The sequence below is a fragment of the Prosopis cineraria genome, unplaced genomic scaffold (genome assembly GCF_029017545.1).
Source record: "Prosopis cineraria cultivar Desert tree isolate PC_DT_omini unplaced genomic scaffold, ASM2901754v1 PC2, whole genome shotgun sequence".
NCBI classification, from domain to species: domain Eukaryota; kingdom Viridiplantae; phylum Streptophyta; class Magnoliopsida; order Fabales; family Fabaceae; genus Prosopis; species Prosopis cineraria.
In genome coordinates this window covers 19061264-19081061 of record NW_026555333.1, presented here as the reverse complement: position 1 = coordinate 19081061, position 19798 = coordinate 19061264, and the positions used below count along the sequence as shown (strand labels likewise).

At 30.3% G+C, this 19798-nt stretch overlaps 1 protein-coding gene across 1 annotated transcript; it reads right to left on the bottom strand.

Annotated features, from left to right (window-relative positions):
• Positions 1–11695: 11695 nt before the first annotated feature.
• LOC129298736 (protein THALLO) lies at positions 11696–19286 on the bottom strand. Its single transcript, XM_054937161.1, has 17 exons — positions 19129–19286; positions 18887–19030; positions 18661–18752; positions 18004–18079; positions 17484–17638; positions 17230–17343; positions 17027–17148; positions 15960–16047; positions 15542–15718; positions 14513–14683; positions 14349–14432; positions 14054–14193; positions 13836–13959; positions 13478–13719; positions 13015–13087; positions 12860–12928; positions 11696–12030 (listed from the first exon to the last, which is right to left on the bottom strand). The coding sequence occupies exons 2-17, from the start codon at positions 18996–18998 to the stop codon at positions 11899–11901; spliced, it is 1971 nt and encodes a 656-aa protein (XP_054793136.1). The 5' UTR covers positions 18999–19030; positions 19129–19286; the 3' UTR covers positions 11696–11898.
• Positions 19287–19798: the final 512 nt, after the last annotated feature.

Genomic DNA, 19798 nt, shown 5'->3' with positions numbered 1-19798 from the left:
AAAACTGAATATTAAAAAAATCTTAAACTAATTGATTTCCTTTAAAAATTTAATAGTTTTTTAATTTTATTATATTAAATATACACGGTAGCGCATAAGATTTCATTTTAATTTCTTAATTTTATAAAATATTTTTTTAATTTTTTAACACTAATATTATTAATTTAATCTCAAACAAATTTTACATTAAATTTTTAAATATTAATAAATTATTATCAAATGTTAACATATTAACTTTAATTTTTTAAAATAATATTGATTGATACAAAAAATAATTGTTTAAAATTTAAAAATATACTTTATAAAATTATAGGACTAAATTAAAATTTTATACTTCCTCCATCTTAAATTATATGACACTTTTAAAAAAAATATCACATATTAATAAATCTCATTAAATACACTTTTTCAAAGTAAAAATATAAACTTTTAAAAATATCTTTCATTTAATAACATTAAATCTACACTTTATTAATATTAAATAGAAAGAGAAAAGATAATATTAAAATAAGCTTATTCAATGAAATATTAATCTTTTCAAAGCATCTTTTGAACAACAAATTTCTTCCAAAAGAATCTTATAGTTTGAAATAAAGGAAATACAAAGTTACAAGATTAAAAATATATTTTAACATACTTCAATAAGGTACTTCTTTCCACCAATATTTAATGAAATAAAAAAAATTATAATAAAATATTAAAGACATAACTTATAAATAACATAAAACAATTTTTTTCTTTCCCTTAAAACTAGTAATGGAGGAAATATATAATTGAGCATATCTATCTACTTAATATATAAAATATGCTCCCTCTGTTTAAAAATATAAGGAATTCTTAACTGAATCTCACCCCTCAATAAAGTAATTACCTACTTTTTAACTAACTCTATCTTTTCATATTTACCCCTATTAAACATCCTATAATAAATATAAAGTCATTATTAATAGGGGCACTTTTGAAAAAAAGGCAATGATTATACTTCAAAAGACTAAAAATGTCTTATATTTTTAACATCCAACTCTTCAAAAAATGTTTTACATTTTTTAACGGAGGGAGTCTAAAAGAGTAAGAAAAGAGTCATTTAAAAAATAATTATACTGATATTTATATTATTTTTTGGTGAATATTTATGGTTTTCGCTGATATTTATAATGTTATTATCACAATCATCATCATGAATGTGAAACATAAAGTGGCTGCATTTAGGGCTTTAATTAAAAATAATAGTTTTATGTGTACCAAAAAAAATTATGATAAATATTAAGAATTAATTAATCTTTAATAAAATCATGCTCCTTTTTTTCCTAAGATGTTTTTGATAGAATCCTTCGTAGCAGTAGAAGTTTATTATTTATTATTTAATTGAAAACACATAAAATTATAATAATTTTCTAGTTTTGCCCCTAACAATGTTATAATTAATATCACAATCATGAGCAAAGCATATAATTAATATAAGAACAAAATTATTCAATTATTTAAAAATATTATAACAGCTCTTATATATATAAAGAAAACAAGTTTCTAAAAAGTATCTTATATATAAGAATAAAGAAAGTAAGCTTTAAGGTTTTTTTTAAATTTTGATGAAATATATTAAAAATAACTTATAAATAAGATTGAAATGAATTATATATACTCTATCCAATTCTTTCTATTATATGATACCTTTTAAGAGACTGCTTGATCATTAATATAAGTCAAATAGAAGGTTATTAATTAGCAATTTTCAATTGTATAGCTAGCAAATTACTGAAAGGATAATTTAATTTAAATTTAGTGTTTTTATATGACTTCTCAAACAATGTGTTTTTCTATTTTTTTATAGGAAAGAAGGTGAATTTTTTTTTAATTTCAAGACAAATTTAATAAGTTAACCATTGTTCCTTAATTTCAAGACAAATATTTTAAAATTTCTATTTTTTTTAATAGGAAAAGAGGTCTGAGGATGGCTATAAATGGCTAACAGGCCTATTGGATTTAACTTTAGTCATCAGATTGAGTTTGGAAGTAAATTAGGCCACTTGGGCTCAAAGTGAAGAGAGAAAATTAAAATTTAACCCACTGTGCATTATGCTATAGTATAATGCATTAACGCTACCACATAATGTCAAAAATTATATTTAAGAGGGCATTTACACGAGCGAAAATAGAAAAAAAAAAGAAAAGAATGAAGGGACTCGTGATTGTCTCTGCTAGCATAATTTTGCTAATATTTTAGGAAGATTTTGTAACATCCTAAAAATTTAAATCCAATTAATTAAGTTTAATGGGGGTAATTAGGTTATTAATGTGGTGTATGGCTAGAGAAATTTAAGAAGTGTGTTTGATTATGATTTCAATCTTAAATATGAGTTTGAAGTGAAACAGGCCATTCAGGTATCAAAAGGGGAGAAAGAATTGAAGAAAGGTTCTCTATGCTACATGCAATAGCGTGAGGAACATCCGCTGCGGGTATAAGGGCAACTAATAAAAGATAGGCCTCTCTATGTCATACACTGTGGCCACGGCACATAGCCAATTTTTTTGATATATTAATTGTGACATAGACTAAAACCAGAGGAGAGAAAAAGGAGAGAATAAAAGGCATGAGGTTACTCTGTTAGGGCATGAATTTGGAAACCAGTAGGGATATTTTAAAACTTTCCAACACCTAAGGTAAGTACATTATACTTCTCCCTCCCCTTTCCTTATATTTTCATAAAAGTTAAAGTTAGGGTTTGAGTTGAGAGAGTGATTTTTGATCTATATGAGCTATAGGTCTAAGCCCATTAACTAAAATGGATATAATGGAAGTAGTTTAGAGTGTTTAAATATCACATCTGTGGTTTTATAAGTTGTTGGTTGTTAAAATCCATTAATATTCAAAATGGCAATAAATAAGGTTGTTGGGAGTGTTTGATAGCCATTAATGATAATTTAATTATTCATTAATGACAATGTAAGTTGTTGGAATCTAGTAAACATATTACGTATGATTGGGAATGAGTTTATGAATTTAATGAAAGGGAGAATGTGGAGTGGAATGTTAGAAATTTCTCACAAAGGGATATTAATAAATGTCCTTGTAATATAATTGTAGATTAATCAATTGGCACCATTCAAGCTTGAAAAGAAGCTTAAGAAATTGGTATTTTGAGGGATAACCTTTAATCTCTTAAAAGTTTGAGATAATTAGGAAAAAATCTAGTTTGTATAGTTGTTTATTAATTAGTTATTTTTTGAATTTAACAATTTGGAACTTGTTTAGTGTTTGTAAACCCATTGATACAAATTTTGACAAATTAATGAATTATGTGTTTGGTATTGTCTTGAGTTATGGAGAGTAATGTGCATGTGTATGTATACATGACTAGGGATGAGGTTCTGAGAACAATTCATTATGACAATAATAAATATATTATTCTTAGTATGTGGACTCTGTGGAGAAGGAGAAGTATGTGTAAGTAAGATGATGTGGTTAATGTCTATTTAATGGCATACTACTTGTTATTATTTGCATAAGCATAATTATTGGCAGGAGTTTCACCTTGGAAGAGGATTAGCTTAGTAAACCCACGTGGTATTAACTAACGGCTTACCATTGAAACCGAAAGCTTGCCTTGACATCGACTATTAAAATTAGGTGGTAACCTTTGTCCTATGGTTGATTTGGGACTGTCTCACTTATTTTTCAAGGGACTTGAATCTAACTAGTCTCCACCAATTCATGAGAAGACTAGATTAGGAGTACAACACCCCCTAGTTGTTATTATTGAGGAAATCGCGATACGTGAGTGAGTGAGTTAACCCTGACTCAATAGCTCCTCACAAGTGAAAGGTTGAGTTAGTTCGAGTTACGAATGTAGCCACTTAATAGCCACCAATTTCATATTGAAGAAATCAAGAGGGTATAAAGTTGGCATTGATCATGCATTTAGTTCTAACCACATAGTTATTATTATTGTGATTCGGAGTGTTCCAAAGGCGCATGGTTGTTATTTTTGCTATACCAAGATATGTATAATTGTAATATATCCAATGATATGTGTTGCATGCTCGATTATATGGTTGTTATTATTATAGCTGAGGCTATATTTGACACGTGTGCATGTGATATGTGAATTTATTACCATTTACATTTATAATTAATTGATATGTAACTGTATAGACTAGGTCAACCTTAGTTACTAAATGATTGTACTCACCTCTTATTCTTCAATATTTTAGAGCCTAGCTTATCAGATTAGGATCAGGAAAAATGACTGGAGGCATAAGATTTTGAGTAAATCTTACTTATAGGCCTCTTTAAATATTGTATATTAAACCTTGTTAATTTTTCAACTAGGGTTTCATTCCATTATTTTGTCTACTTGTATTATAATTGAAAGTGTTTTATGTATTTTGTGCCCTAAGCTAATGATATGTGATTATAAAGCTTATTTAAGGTTGAAATACTAGTACAAGTTGGGTAAAGTGCATTTAGATTGTTTTGGATGAATATTAATGATTTTATGCAAATTATCTCCCCCTTCTTGTTTTTATGAATCAAGGGGTTGAGTGCTGAATTTGTATAATTTGTGTATTTGATTAACTATGGTGTATTGCACAAACCCAAAATGATCTGTTAAATATGGTCTAAGAGTTGGTGTAGGCTTTTGACATATGTGTTGGAGTTTGGATACTTTAATTGTGAGTTTTTTTATGAAAATGGAGTAGGAATTGAAAAGAGTTTCCAACTTTTAATAGAAAAATGAGTTAATTGTGAAACTTGTGCCATTATCTAGAGTAAGAAGAAAGCTCTCTATAGACACATAGATCACCTCAATTGGATATCAGATAAAAAATGAGACGTGTTGAAAGTTCATCCCGAGTGCTATCATATGATAGCAAAATTTACTGTCAAATTTGTACAATGTACCACGGTACACAGCACCTCCTGTCACGGCACATGGCACAGAGGCAACATGCCGTGGTACAGGAGTGTTAAGCCACAACACATATGCCATTTTGGTAGAAAATGAGTTCTTGTTTCATTTGGAAATGCTTTTACTTGTTTTTGGAGTCTTATACTTCTACACACATTTTAACCTTTGATTTGTGAATATTTGATAGTTTATGGAAGTATTTGACATTATGAAAACTTGGAATCCTATTTATATAATTTGATAAACTGGGTAATTCTTATTTGGTTTAGGCCCTTAATTACCTTGGATTTGGTAGTTAATTATGTTTAAGTAAGCAAATTTTATAGATTTAGAGCTTCTAATTACTAGGATAAGCCTCCCCTACCATTCCTCTTTCTCTCTACACCATTTTTAAGTTAGGGTTTATGGGAGGATGATTTTCGAACCTTGAGAGTTTTGGATCTGAACCTATTGATTTAAATGGAGTTAATAGGATGTTTTTGAGTTATATAAGTGTAGAGATAATGGTTTTATGTGTTCATGAGAGTGGGCTCTTAAATATGGACGAATTTGTACATTAAGGTGTCATTAGTGATGAAGGTTTAGGTTGTTGAAAGTCACTAATGGTGGTAGATAGGTTTAATGAACTTAGTTAGAACTAATGGGAGTTAATAAAATTACTATGGTAATTAAACTTAAAAGTTAAAAGTTTTGCGTGATTAAAGTTTTGAAACTTAAGCTGTTTAAAAAAAAGGGTTGAAACTTAAGAGTTGGAAGTGAGTAATTTATAATATTGATGATGATTTTAGGTTGTTGGATGATATATTAGTGATTATTTAAGTTGTTAAAAGCTAAATGAAGTTAATAGAAGTTAATGAACTCATTGGGTGTGAGCTTGATCTTGTAGTTGAAAAATTTAGTCATTAAGGTATAAAATTAGATGTTGGAATTGATGATTTTGATCATTATTAGTGATAGGTGTTAATTTTAATTGTAGACCAACCTCATGAATCACTAGAGAGCTTAAGCTTAGCTCGAAAGCAAGTGGTAATGAGGGATAAATTTTTAACCTTTTAAAAATTTAAAGTAACTGGGAGAAATTTAGCTTGTACATTTGCTTAATTTATTAATTATATATGAAAAGACTTATTTGAAAATCATGATGTATTGTAAAACTATATTTGATGCAAGTTGTGGTAATATAAATAAATTTATATGATGTGATGAAATTGATGTGAATGATATTTGTGAAAAATATATGTTATATACGATTGTTACTGTGAGTAAATATTAAAATGTATAAGGGTGCCCATGAAAAAGAGAAATTATGAATTGAGACTTATGTAAAGCATGATTATGTTCGTGATATTAATAAGCATAATATGATGAGATTGATATCAATAAAAGTTACATGCTATTGGTGAGTATGAATATGCATGCTACGTGTTGAATATTTATGCATGACATGATCAAATAAGGCAGGAGTTCACCTATAAAGAAAGGAGTAGGTGTTGTAAATTTACATGGTATTGGTGGCTTATTATTAGAATTGAAAGTCAACCTGGCTGCCAATTGTTGGAATCAAAAGGTAGCATTGTCCCATAGTTATTAAAGGATTGTCTCATTTGTTCTTCAAGGGACTTAAACCCAACTAGTATCCACTGATTTATGAAAAGCCTAGCTTAGGGGTACGATACCCCATGATTGTTAGTATTAAGGGAAATCGTGTCTCACAAGTGAGTGTCGTAGCCTTAGTCAGGCAGCTCCTCACAAGTGAAAGGTTTGGGTAGTTTGAGTTTATGAACGCAACCTACTAAATAGCAACTAATTTCATGTCGAAGATAACAAGAGGGTATAAGGTTGGAATTGATCATATATATAATATTTCAATTATATAGCTGTTATTATTATGGTCTAACATAATTTGATAGGGGCATATGATTGATAGTGTTGTGACCTTGTATGTGTTTTTTATGCACATAAATGATGTGAATTTTGATATGTGTTTGTATCCAATCATATGATTATAGTATTATGATCGTATTAACCTTTTGAAAAGAAATTAAACCTATGAAAGTAGCATTATTGCCATTGCATTTTTATAATTAGTTGATATACATTTGTATGGGCTAAATTAATCTTAGTTACTGAGTAGTTGTACTCACCCCTCTATTTAACATTTTAGCAGGACAAAGGAAAAGCACCAAAGGCTTAAGAACTTAGTTTCATACTGTAGGCCCCTCATAATTTTTGATACACGTGTAATTAATTGATATTACCAAAAAAAATGTTTGTATTTGGGAAAACATAACTTTTAGTCTCTACACTTTGCACATAATTTGTTATTGGTCCCTACACTTTACTTTCAATGTTCTAAGTCCCTATAGTTTTCTCCTTCTGCACTTTAGGTCCTTGCACTTTCAAAGGGGTGTTGATGTGGTATTAATGGTGTTAATTATATTGATGTGGACAATAACACCGTTAATTATATAGTGATGTGTCAGTTAATGGCTTATGTGTTTTTTTTTTTAGAAAAAAGAAAGAAAAGCTAATGTGTATTTTTTGAATAATTATTTAAGGCTACGAGAAAATATCATGTATCTATTTTTAGATTTGCTACAATTCTATATTTCAGAGTGCCTTTCCTGTAATTATGAGCTTTAAAGTCAAGTTTGGGGTTAGATTCGAGATGTTTTATTATTTTTTAATGTGTATAAGATGTATTATTCGGGTTTGGAATTAGGACACTTTTTTTTTCACTTTTTGATTATTAAAAAAAATACTCCAAGTCTTATTTATAAGATGTATTCTAGAAGAAAGTTTTGGTTTAAAATATAAGGCACTTTATAATAATTAAGCTACTTTTTTAAATTTTACCCTTTGTTGATTAATGTAACAGTATTTAATTATTTAAAATCAAAGTTAAAAATATAAGTACATATCATTTTTTTATGATATCAAGAGAAAAAAAAACTAAATTTTCTTAAGATGTGTGAAAAGGTTGAAAATATCTTATAATAAGGATTAGAGGGAGTGCACATAAGCCTTTCTTTCTTTCTTTTTCTAGAAAAAAATACACATCAGCGACTAATTGACATATCACCATATAATTAACGGTGTCATTGTCCACATTAGCATAATTAATGCCATTAATGCCACGTCAACACCCAGATGAAAGTATAGGGACCTAAAATGCAGGCGAAGAAAACTGTAAGGACTTAGAACACCGAAAATAAAATGTAGGGACCAATAGCAAATCATGTGCAAAGTGTAGGGATTAAAAGTCAAAATGCCTCCCCTTGTTATTTCTAAAATCAAGGGGTTGATAGTTGAATTTGTGAAATATGTGATATCTAAGTGCTATGGTCTATTACATAAGTTGTTTTGAGTTTATTGAGTGTGATCTAGGTGTTTAATTGAGTTTTTGACACTTAAAGTGAAATTTGAACACCTGGGTTATAGTTTAAAAGTGAAAATATGCTAGTTTGCATTTGGGTGTCCAATTTGTAATTAGGTCAAAGTTTGAAAATGAAACTAGTATCATTAACTTAAGTTTTGAAAGAGCTTTCTATGAATACTTAAATCTCTTCAATCACATGTCAGACGAGGATTTGGGGAGTATCGAAATTTCAATTAGAAAATATGTCATGATATCATGGGTTCTACATTTTACACTGTAGCGTAAAATGTTATATCGCAATGTAATTCCAAACTTCATTGAAGTGTACTTTGTTGTGCTTTATGGAACAACATATCTGCATTATGTTGTGGTGTAATGCGCCAAAAATACTGTTTTGGCTTTCTTGACCTTAAATTGATATATTACCTTATTTTTGATATGATATTCACGCTTCCGTATATGTTTCTACTCTGTTTTAAATTAGTTATATTTGATTTCAAAGTTTAAGTTATGAAACTTGGGATCTCAACTCTTAAAGGCTTATATTTTAGATGAAATTGTTGTTTGATTGTGAAATGGGTATTCTAATATTTGTTTTGAAACCTTTTAAATTATAGTAAACTTTTGGTTTGTCTTTTCCTTCCTATTATGGTTAATCTTTTAATAATTGGTCAAAGTCTACAACCATAGGTTGGTAATCATATGGTTTAATCCATATTACCATTAAGATTTTAGCTAAGTGCCAAGATAATAAGGCGAATGTTACACCAAACATGCTCATATATTTCCTAGTCCAAAATACTCTCTCCGTCTCAAATTATAAAGCATTTTTAGATAAAATTACACATACCAATAAAGTTAATTAAATAGACTTTACAACCTCACTTTTCAAAGACAAAAATATATACTTTAAAAAAATTCTTTATTTAATATTCTATTTGTAAAAGAAATATTAAAAAGAGAGAATACATGGCAAGGGTAATATTGAAAAAGTTTCATTAATGATTTTTTTTCAAAGTGTCTTATATTTTATGATATTAAATTTCTTTCAAAAGTGTCTTATAATTTGGCACGAAGGGAGTATAAACATCCTTTAACAAAAATTCATATATGAATAAAATCCTTATTTCCATGAAAGCATTTATTATATTCCTTTGTTACCTTTATTTCTAATTTGTTATGAGTGGGAAAAAGATCATAAAAGTTACTTTTGCTTAAAAAAAAAAGAAAAAGAAGAATCCGAGTTAATAGATATAAGTGGTACAACGGAAAAAAATTACAAGTACCAAATTTTGTATATTTGAACTAAAATCAACTAAAAAAATGTTTATATTTTGAACCAGACAGAAGGAATATAATAGACAGGTACACACACTAGATCATCACATGAATATTGTGGCTTTCAGCCCTGAATTTTGTGTAATTCATCATTATATAAATATATAATGAATATTAGGATAAGAATTGCCCAAGAGCAGCGTCCACTGTCCATGTGATTGTAGTGAACTTGTGATGGAGAAGTGGGGATCTACCGCCATCAGCTGCGTGTCTAGAGAAGCCTTCACAGTTCTGATGCACGCTTCTTGTCTTTGCATTGCATCACTCCACATCTCCTAATTAATTAGCCTTTCATTCTTTTTTTAAATTCATTTAAAAAAAACCTGTTATTTGCCCCTTCATATGGGCAAACCATGTATTTCCTATTTTTGGCACTTATTAAAATATAATAGTTACAATTTTATTCTTTTTTATAATTATTAATAATAATAAAATATTGTGTAAGAATTCAAAAGATAATTAATAAATATGTGATAAAATTAAAAAATATTAATTATTTCAACTTTATCTTATATTAAAGACATGCAATATATATATTACTCTTGTTATATATATTAAATTCAATTTTTTAAAGCTTTTATTTGCCCCTTCACATGGGAAAACCACATATACACATACATACATACATACATACATATATATATATATATATATATATAATGTTTCCCCTCTAGTTCGTTTTATAAGGTGATTTACAAAAATAAAAAATGATCTCAATCATAAGGTGTCATATAAAAATATGAAACAATGTTTCCTTGTTATTTTTTTAGTTTTAATGGAATTCTTCAAACTTGAAAAAACGTGATAACCTTGCACAAAAAAGAAGACATCGCTATCATGTTTTCATTGGTTGCAAATTTTTTTATAATACTTATATTTAATATTATATTTATATCTCCAATAAGTTAAGTTTTTTTTTCCTGAACCAATAAATTAGTTAGCGTTATTTAAAATTACACATTTTATATTTACCTTTGTTTGATAGAAAGTTTCAATTAAAAAATATTATTAATTATACTCTTAATTAAGAAATTTTTAAAAAAATTATATTAATTATATCTTGAAAGATCTAAAATGCATTATATTTTTAACATAATAATTTAAAAAAATATCTTATAATATTGAATGGATAGAGTAATATTTTAGTCCCTTTAATTAATATATATGTAACATTCAAGTTTTGCACTTCCTTAAAATTAATAACTATAATAACTTGTTGTCTTTGTGAATTCAAATGATGATAATAAACAAGGTGCAAAAATGTTGCCTTATATAAAAAACAGAAAAAAATTCGTAGTTTTTCTTATATTAAGGACTTGAGGGAGCATATATGTATGCATATTTGTGTCACCTTTCTTTATAATACGTTTTCTATGTATAGCTATAAAATATCAAGCGTTATTATGTCAGATTTGAGATATTATAGGACTCTATTGGAATGGTTCTCCCAATTTTTTTTTTTCATTTATATAAAATTGAACTGAGCCTTGTACTTAAACAGTGATCACTCTTTGCACTAGGAGGATGTTAGGAGAAGATCTAAAGTCCACTAACTCAAGGATTGTTGAGATCAATGACTTGGTGCACAGCTGCACTTTTGATTACATTGAATCAAACTGCATGTTGGATGTTGATTTGTTTGTAATTTATTTAAAACTAGGTTACTTTAAATCAAACTTTTCTATTATGATTAAATTAAACTATAATAATTTATGCTGCGTGATTAATGGCTATTTACTTTCACTTTGCCTAGATCATAAATTTTAGCACTGGAAATTTAAAAGCAAAATAATGAGGACAAATACACAAAAACATGTTGGAATTCCTTTTTTATCAAGAAAATAATCAGCATAACAATGTTATTGTTCATATCTCAACCTTTCATAATCACAAATAAAATCACGAGTTAATTGCAAAAATTATCATTGAAAAAAAAAATCGAAAGAAGGATGACTGTCAGAAGGAATCCAATCTCATATATAATCTTTAATTATATAACTGTAGAAGATCTAATTGAATTTGTCATTGCCCACCAATGCAACAAAAGATCAAATGGTTCCCCATATAATGAAGACAAGTTGGTAACTTCATCTATAAAAGGAATCAATTTCAAGCATTCATCCAAAGTACTTAACTTACATTCATAGAATACAAATTGCTCTCCTATCATTTCCTAGCTCTCAATAAAACTGTGAGACCAGTAAAAAGAAAAAAGAAGGCCAAAAATAAAACAAAACATACTAGAATACTAATGTTAATGCAACAAAAATATCAACTCTTGATTCTGACACTTCGACTGACAAATGGGTTAATTCCAGAGAACTCCCCACCATAGGGACCTGTGGGCTTCTTGACACTGCGAACCTGCCCACTGCGTCTCTTAAGAGCTTTCTTGTGCTTCTCCTGCATATGGAGATGGCACCAGGGAGAAAACGTTGATGAAGTTACTAATCATTATTATGAGGAGGATCCAAAATACTTCTTGAGAATGAGTAATCACACTTCTAACAACCTCACCGAATCTAAGATAGTTAAGTTACAAATTTTGTATAAAAATACAACAAACTTCCAATTTTACCCCTATTTAAATGAAAATATTTCAACTTTACATTACATTCTCTCTCACAATTAATAAGTTTAAATAGGAGTAATAATGAAAAAAAATATAATTAATAACCCATCAAATGCCTTACACTAAGGACCAAAGAATTATTCTAGAAGGCATCCTATAACAGAAACTGCAAGGAGTACCATCTACCATCGTGAAGAGTGATTGTTTAGTTGAAAGCTACCTTATTCCAGAATATTCACACAAGCTGAATGGTGATCTTTTCAATGGTTTTACGGTGGAAGGTACAAGAAGAATCTTCATTCAGATAAAAAGAAGCAATCGGGTAGAAATAAAATCTAAAATATCCAATTTGGCTTTTGGCAGAGCGTCAGAACTTCACTAGTATCTTTTTCAGTATGGATAAAAGTACTTTTCCCTCTCAGATGTCCAGGTTTTCGAAGATCCTAGAAATTTGAAGTTTAGCATTGTTTCAGAACTGTTGGTAAGTATATGACTAGTGGCTGATACGAGTTTCGTTAGGTTTTATTATATTTCTCTTGCACCATCTTACTATTATTTTACATATGTTCACCTTGAGAAGTACCTTACACAGAATACAGTCCTCTTTGGAGATATATCAATAATAAAACAACCCAAATATCGAATCTTTAGTGAAATTACCTTGTACTTCTTTCTTGGATTCTTTGTCAGCTTCTTCCTATATCGAGTCAATCCCTTGTTCTTCTCCATCTGCACCATTTTGGGTTTGGAGGTGTAAAAACTAAAAGTCTATAAGATTATAATTAGATTGATAAGAAGATAGATGAGGCCACAACCTCATAAGAAATCCGTCGTCTTCCACTTTCATCTAAAGTATCTGGCTCCGGCAAATAGGGTACTTCAGAGTTCCTGTACAAAAAGTAAATCGTTAAAACAGAGCAACATAGGCAACCAAGCCAACCAAAAATCATTTTGAATTCTTTAACTTGCAAATTCTTAACGCAAGCCAAATCACTGCAAAGGCCTTATTTTCAAGACAGTTAAAGAAAACTTACATGAGTATGCCCCAATTAGAAAAATTCTATATCTTTGGAAAGGATGCAGAAGAGCTAAAGCCGTTTATAATAATATGCTTATTTGCCCAACAGTCAAGATATGTTAAAAGCATGCTCGCAAATAAAAAGTGAGCATCATAATCAAGAAAAGAACAATCCATTCAAATTATCATCATCATCTGAAATTTTATTCAGGCATATGCTCTGAACAAGTGGAAAAAAGAAAAAGGATACAAGACTTCACCTCGAGTAAATCTTAGCTTTAGCAGCCAATTTTTCAGCTCGCTGTTGCTTTATTTGTTCATATAATTCATTTTCTGAGTCTTCACTTTCCCCATCCTCCTGATCAGCAGATTCAGGATCACCCATTTCTTCATCAACATCCTCAGAATTCAAACCAGCACTAGAAATTGCTCGAAGTTCAAATTTTCTCCTCCTTTCCCCAATGTCATCTCTCTTAGGTAAATCATCATCACCAGAAACCACCTTATTCAAAAAGGGACCAATCAGATATACTATTCAAAATAAAACTTGAAATGCACATAAAGGATGGAGTGAGGCAAGTTAATGCAGGTTAATCAAAAAAGCATCAAGCTGTGCACCCTGGGTTTCTTGTGATTAAGGTTAGCAAGCTGAGCAATTCTTCCAGAACCAAGACCATTAGCCAATGTAGCTGCTCTCTCAACATTCACATTGTCATCATCAAAATCATCATAAGTTTCAAGCCTGCAACATCAGTAAGTTTCTAAAAATAAGTCTTCACTCCCAATCCCAGAAATAAGAAACATGCAAAAAAAGGGGCCATAGGTTAAACTTATACCCATTTATTGGTCTGGAACGTTTTTGGGCACTATTAGTCTTTGGAGCAATGGAACTGTAGAAACCCTTCTGTTTCAATTTTTCCTCGAGGGATGCTCTGATCTTCAACATTTCGGAACTCTGCACACCAATGTGATCCTTCTGCCACATTCAACTTATCTCAGTAAAAATAATAGGCCTTTTACAGCATCAAAACTAAATCAAAATAATGAAACATGCAAAATTATGTCATATAAGTGATTTCAAATTTGAACTGAAGAAACAAAATATTACATGCAAAATTTTCTATAGTTCACCTTATGCTCGTGCTTTTGTTTTCTTTCTTCATTCACATTATTCTTAGAGGAATCCACCTTTTGCATCTTGACTACCTCATGGGACTGCATAAGTACACCAAAATGTAAAGGCTGCATAGATAATTCTTGAAAGACTTAAAAGAACTACAAACAAAAATAGTTACCACTGTTTCTTTTAGCAACACATCAGAGGCAAGAGGCAGTTCATGGCTTTCCACAAAGGAATCAGCCATTGCAGCATTTATATCACCCAAACTTAATGCCTTTTTCAAACCTTGACTTTCTTCAACAATGTCGTCAAATGTGATCGGAAGCTTTGCATCCAGTTTTTCTATCTGTTAAGTGAGTCACACATTAGAAGATTGCAAAATCTAAAGAAAACAATTTCCATCTTAAAACGGCAGAAGAGCACAGAGAATAATGTATTCAATTTATTTATTGTATGTCTCAATTTTAGTTCCATGGAAAAGGAATCATCTTCCATTGAGTATATTAAACAAAGGATTTCTAGTCATAGATGCCAATTGATCCACTTCTATGGGTGTAATAGAGAGCATATCATGGGAGAAAAGTGGTCTCTTACGAGAAGTTAGTTGGGTAACTATCCACCACTAGATCAAAATCAATGGTCAAGATTGAAGAATACCATAAATGCATGTCAATATCTATTTTCACATTGTTGATTTTCGTGCTGCACAAGACCATTGATTTGTGATCAGTGATCAAATGGTAGATAATTACCCTTCACACCTAAGATTTTACACGCGCACACAAACAAATGAATGAACATTTTCCTTACATCAATGTGGTAACTGTTTACTTACAATTCAAGAGGTTAACATTCAAACTTGCCATCTCTGTATGATTTAGAATGCCAACACATTAATCCTACATAACCTATACCAATTCGTCAAAGCACAAGCAAGGCTACCAATGTTTCTTCTATGTAATGTCACCAATTAGGATCAAATAATATCTAATTCCAGTAAATTTTAAAAAATTATTAATTGTTATTTAAAACTCTGGACATATGAAGACATATATTTTCACTGAGTATGTGAAAAGGTATCCATAATTCCATAGATCCAAATGGGAAAAGTTTCAACTCCAAGAAGTAACAACATTTGAATATGTTAATTTTGCATGCTAAATTTATCATGATAAAAAGTTTAACAACTTGAAGAAAACAATACCCGATCCAATAATTTCTTTATCTCTTCTAGGCGAGCCATCACAGGATGTTCATGCACTGGCTTCCCTTCAGATTTGATGAGAAGATAGAAAGTTATAGCTTGGCAATAGAGTAACAACAGAACCTTCTTCAACTCAAAATAACTAACTCCTTCTGTAGCAATTTTCCCATCTTTAACCTTCACAAAAGAATGAAACAAGTCAAATGTAAAATGGCCTTCATGCATGTCCAAGAAAGTAGTCTACAAAGAGACACGGATTGCACTTTAATAAGGGCCCAACAAAGAGCCCAACACTGAAAGGGGAGGAAACTTAGACAATCACAAGAAGGCCTTATATAGATAGAAAAATTTTTGATAATATCTTTGCTGAATATGTAGCCACAAACAACTTATCACTACAATAGAAAGGGAGAAAAACCTTGCTTAACAATGGCTTTATATTGCATTCAAGCTGATCATGTGCGTCATTTAGTTCTGACAACCAAAAGACCAATTCTGGATAAGACCTGAAAAGAGAATATAATCACTAATCGCTGGGTCATTAGAAAAAAAAAATATATTATCCAATAAATAATCAGCACGAAATTGTATATTCAAAACCATTAGCTACAGTTGATAACAATAAAAAAAATAAAACCAATGGCCATGCCTAGTTTGTTAAATGCTAGGCCAACAGTCCAATAAACAGGATTAACTGACTGATTTTTTTTTTTTTAAATCTGTTTTCTTCTGAATATTAACCTTAGTTTGTCAAAATGGAAACATGCAAAACTGACTTCTAGATAGAATAGTAATAGTCCACACTATTGCTGAATACAATATTAGAAATACATTTAGCATCAAGCTTCACTTTAGTGATGCCTTTTATAAAAGAAATGGAAAGTGTTTCCACTCATACAAAGAAAGAACTCATAGTAACTAATAATACATTGAAGATGACACAAATACAAGAATATTTCCATTCATATGCAATTTGACTGAGCAATGGCACTGAAGACATGTCACAAAGAATGACACCAGATATTTACACGCATTTCTACAGCTAATTTAAACCATATTTGACCAAGCAAACTGTATCTTTTTGTGTAAACTGTAAAATCATAAGGCAATGGGGGATTTTATTTCATTCATTTATGTAGTTGCTGAATTTCTCAAAAAGGATATTAATATCCACTTATTATTCACCATGTTTCCAACACGGAATTTCAACTTTTTTAGCCTTACTGAGATAAGGACAAGTGAATTTCTTTCTCCCCTTTCTCACTTTTCAAAGTACATAATTTATCTTTTTCCTTTTGGGTTGATAATACATACCCTAGACAAGAAGTTTGTTTTCCCAAGTACACTTACAATTATCAATGGTATTCATCAATGCATATATTTTAATGATTTAAATTTTGATACTGCAGGTACAATTGGGATAGCAGCTGAAGCCACAAGATAAATCCAAAAAATAATATAGTAAAATAAAGATAGAAAATTAACCTATTCAGCACATCCATTTGCTCATCTTTTGATAATGCATTCAAATCTTCAACCTTGTAAATTTTATCTGAATCTTCTAGCATCAGCAGTTCTGCCGAGTCCTTTCCTTTAAAAGATGAGTCCTGTACCATCAAAAGTTATATCTCATAAACATGGAGAGCTGACTACATTAAACACCGTAAGAAGATACCAGCAACTCTGACCTTCAAACCCACGAGATCATAGTCTTCCTCAGTATAAAATTTTGCCCTCTCTCTTTGCAACTGTTTCGCTAATTCTTCCTCTTCTTTTAGGGCCTCATCATCACTTGATTGAAGCTTCATCAAAAACAAATGCATGCTTATTCATCAAAAATCAAAAAATATTAAAAAAGCTCATGCAGAGAAGGATGACAGTACATAGCGTAACTCAAAGGATAAGTATATAGTAATAATTTATAAATTGCTCAAACCCTCACCTCAAAATGACGATTATCAGCACCATGTCGCAAATGCTTTCCAACTAGGATGGGTTTATCATCATCATCATCATCTTCTTCTTCTTCTTCATCATAATGCATTTCATCCTCACCTCCACCAAATTTTGCACGCAAATATCTGCTTTGCCTGATAACTGAAAATAATACACGAATAGTTTAGCCCAGTTACACCACTTACACATAAATTTCACTTCAAAATCTTCCCCATAGACCCTTGCATTTAGAATACTTGCAAATCTGAACAGCTCCTGTTTCCATAAACAATTATCTTAGATGAATCATGACCACAATTAAGCACATTAGCTCATGCTAAAATTATATCACTTTATAGTTATAGTGTTATACAAGACTGAAAGATCTCAAATTCCAAAACACAAAGCATCCCATAGCTTTGGAGAAGAAATAAAACAAATTTAAACTCAAGTCCATGGGACAGAAATGAGTATACTCCATTCCCATTGAAGTGCCTTGCAATATTATCTAACAAAAATATCCTTACTTTTTTTAGTCATGTCATCATTTACATAATCACCAGCATCATCAATATCATCATCATCAGCATCATCATCAGAACCCTGCAAGTGACGTGAAAGAAAATAAATGAGATGATAATACAAAATTGAAAGATGCAGTTTACTGTCTGGTTCTAATTCTTAAGCCAAATAACCAATTAAACATCAATAGGTCTGGTCTATCTTGCTTCATTGAACAAATAGAAGTTTATAACCATTCAAAAATGCTAATAGTTGAGAAGCTTGCACTGACAAAGACATGGAGCATGAAATGGATACTGCAACAACGGTAAGCATCTAGGAGTGTGTTTGGTTTCATGTTGGAATCATGGCTTTGGCGGGTACAGGTAACCAAACCATGGTTTTAGTGGTTTCCAATGTGAAAACATACATGCACTAGGTCCAAAATTTTAAGTGTTGCCTCTGTATTGAAAGGGGACATGGGTCATGCTTTAACTATAGCTGGCACCGGCAAATAAAATCCCTAGGAACAGAATACCCATGTTTGCTAATGCAAACTCATCATTGAACAGAAAACACAAGAATGAATATTTCAATCCAACTTAAAAATTCACTAAAATAATTCCATCTAGTAATCAACACAACGCTCTGACAGATATGAACCAGAAGAAGAGAACCAAAACCTTCAAATCAAAAACGGGAAGTTCTTCATCCTCGTCTGACTCTCCAACATCGTCATTTATGTCAAGAGGGACAATATCCCTTTGCTTATGAACTGTAAAGGGAAAAAGTACAAGCAAGATTAGGACAGCGCAAATTCATAATTGGAAAAAAAAATACAAATCCAGTACAAATAATGGCAACAGCACATGACAAAATAAATTACTGAAAGAGGAAGAATGAAATTACAGGCATCAATTTCGTCGTGCATGTCATCGGTTAAAAGTGCATCATCATATTGGGAACTTGTCTTGCCCTTCCTTTTCTCATTTTTGTGATGGCTTCTTCCTTTCTTTCCCATACCTAATCACTCAATCAACTCTAATATGTCACCTGTAAATACGCAAAACGGCACAAAGACATTCAAAAATCTCGAACGCTGTATCATAACATTAGGAAGCTACGAAACAGAGCCCAAAAATTCTTCTTACTAATGCTGAAGGTGAAGTCGGTGGAGGGTAAGGACGGTGTCGATGGCGGCCGGAGGCAGCTTCACAGCCAACAGTGGTGCTATTGCGACTTGAGAGTTGAGAGTTCAAGGCCCGTTGGAGGCTGCCCGCTAAATTAGAGAGAAGAACGGAAGCGACGACCGCGAGTTAGGCTTTTGCAGTTTGCAAATAGGGAAAATGACAATTAGAGACGTTACAAAGAGATAAATGACCATTGAAGACTTTGAAACATTAAAGTGGAAAAAAATTTCATGATGTTGATTTGTAATTAAAATACTTTTCACCATTAAAATAACAAGTGACTCATGAATTTAAAAAAAATTAATTATGAATTAAAAAATTACTTATAAATACGTAGAAAGTTAATTGCAAATATGTAAATAGTTTTATAAATATATCTCCATTTGAGAATTTAAGAAAAATTATTTGTAAATTTTTAAAAAGTTACTTGTAAATATATAAAAAATTAATTGTGATTTGTGAATATATAGTTAAAAATATGAAAAGGATTTCTAAGTTATTAATTTACAATTGAGATTATTCACGCTCATTTACAAAAATATTTTATATATTCAAAAGTAACATTCTTAAAATTCACAATTAATTATCCTTGAATCACTAACCATAAATGAATTTATGAGACTATTTATTT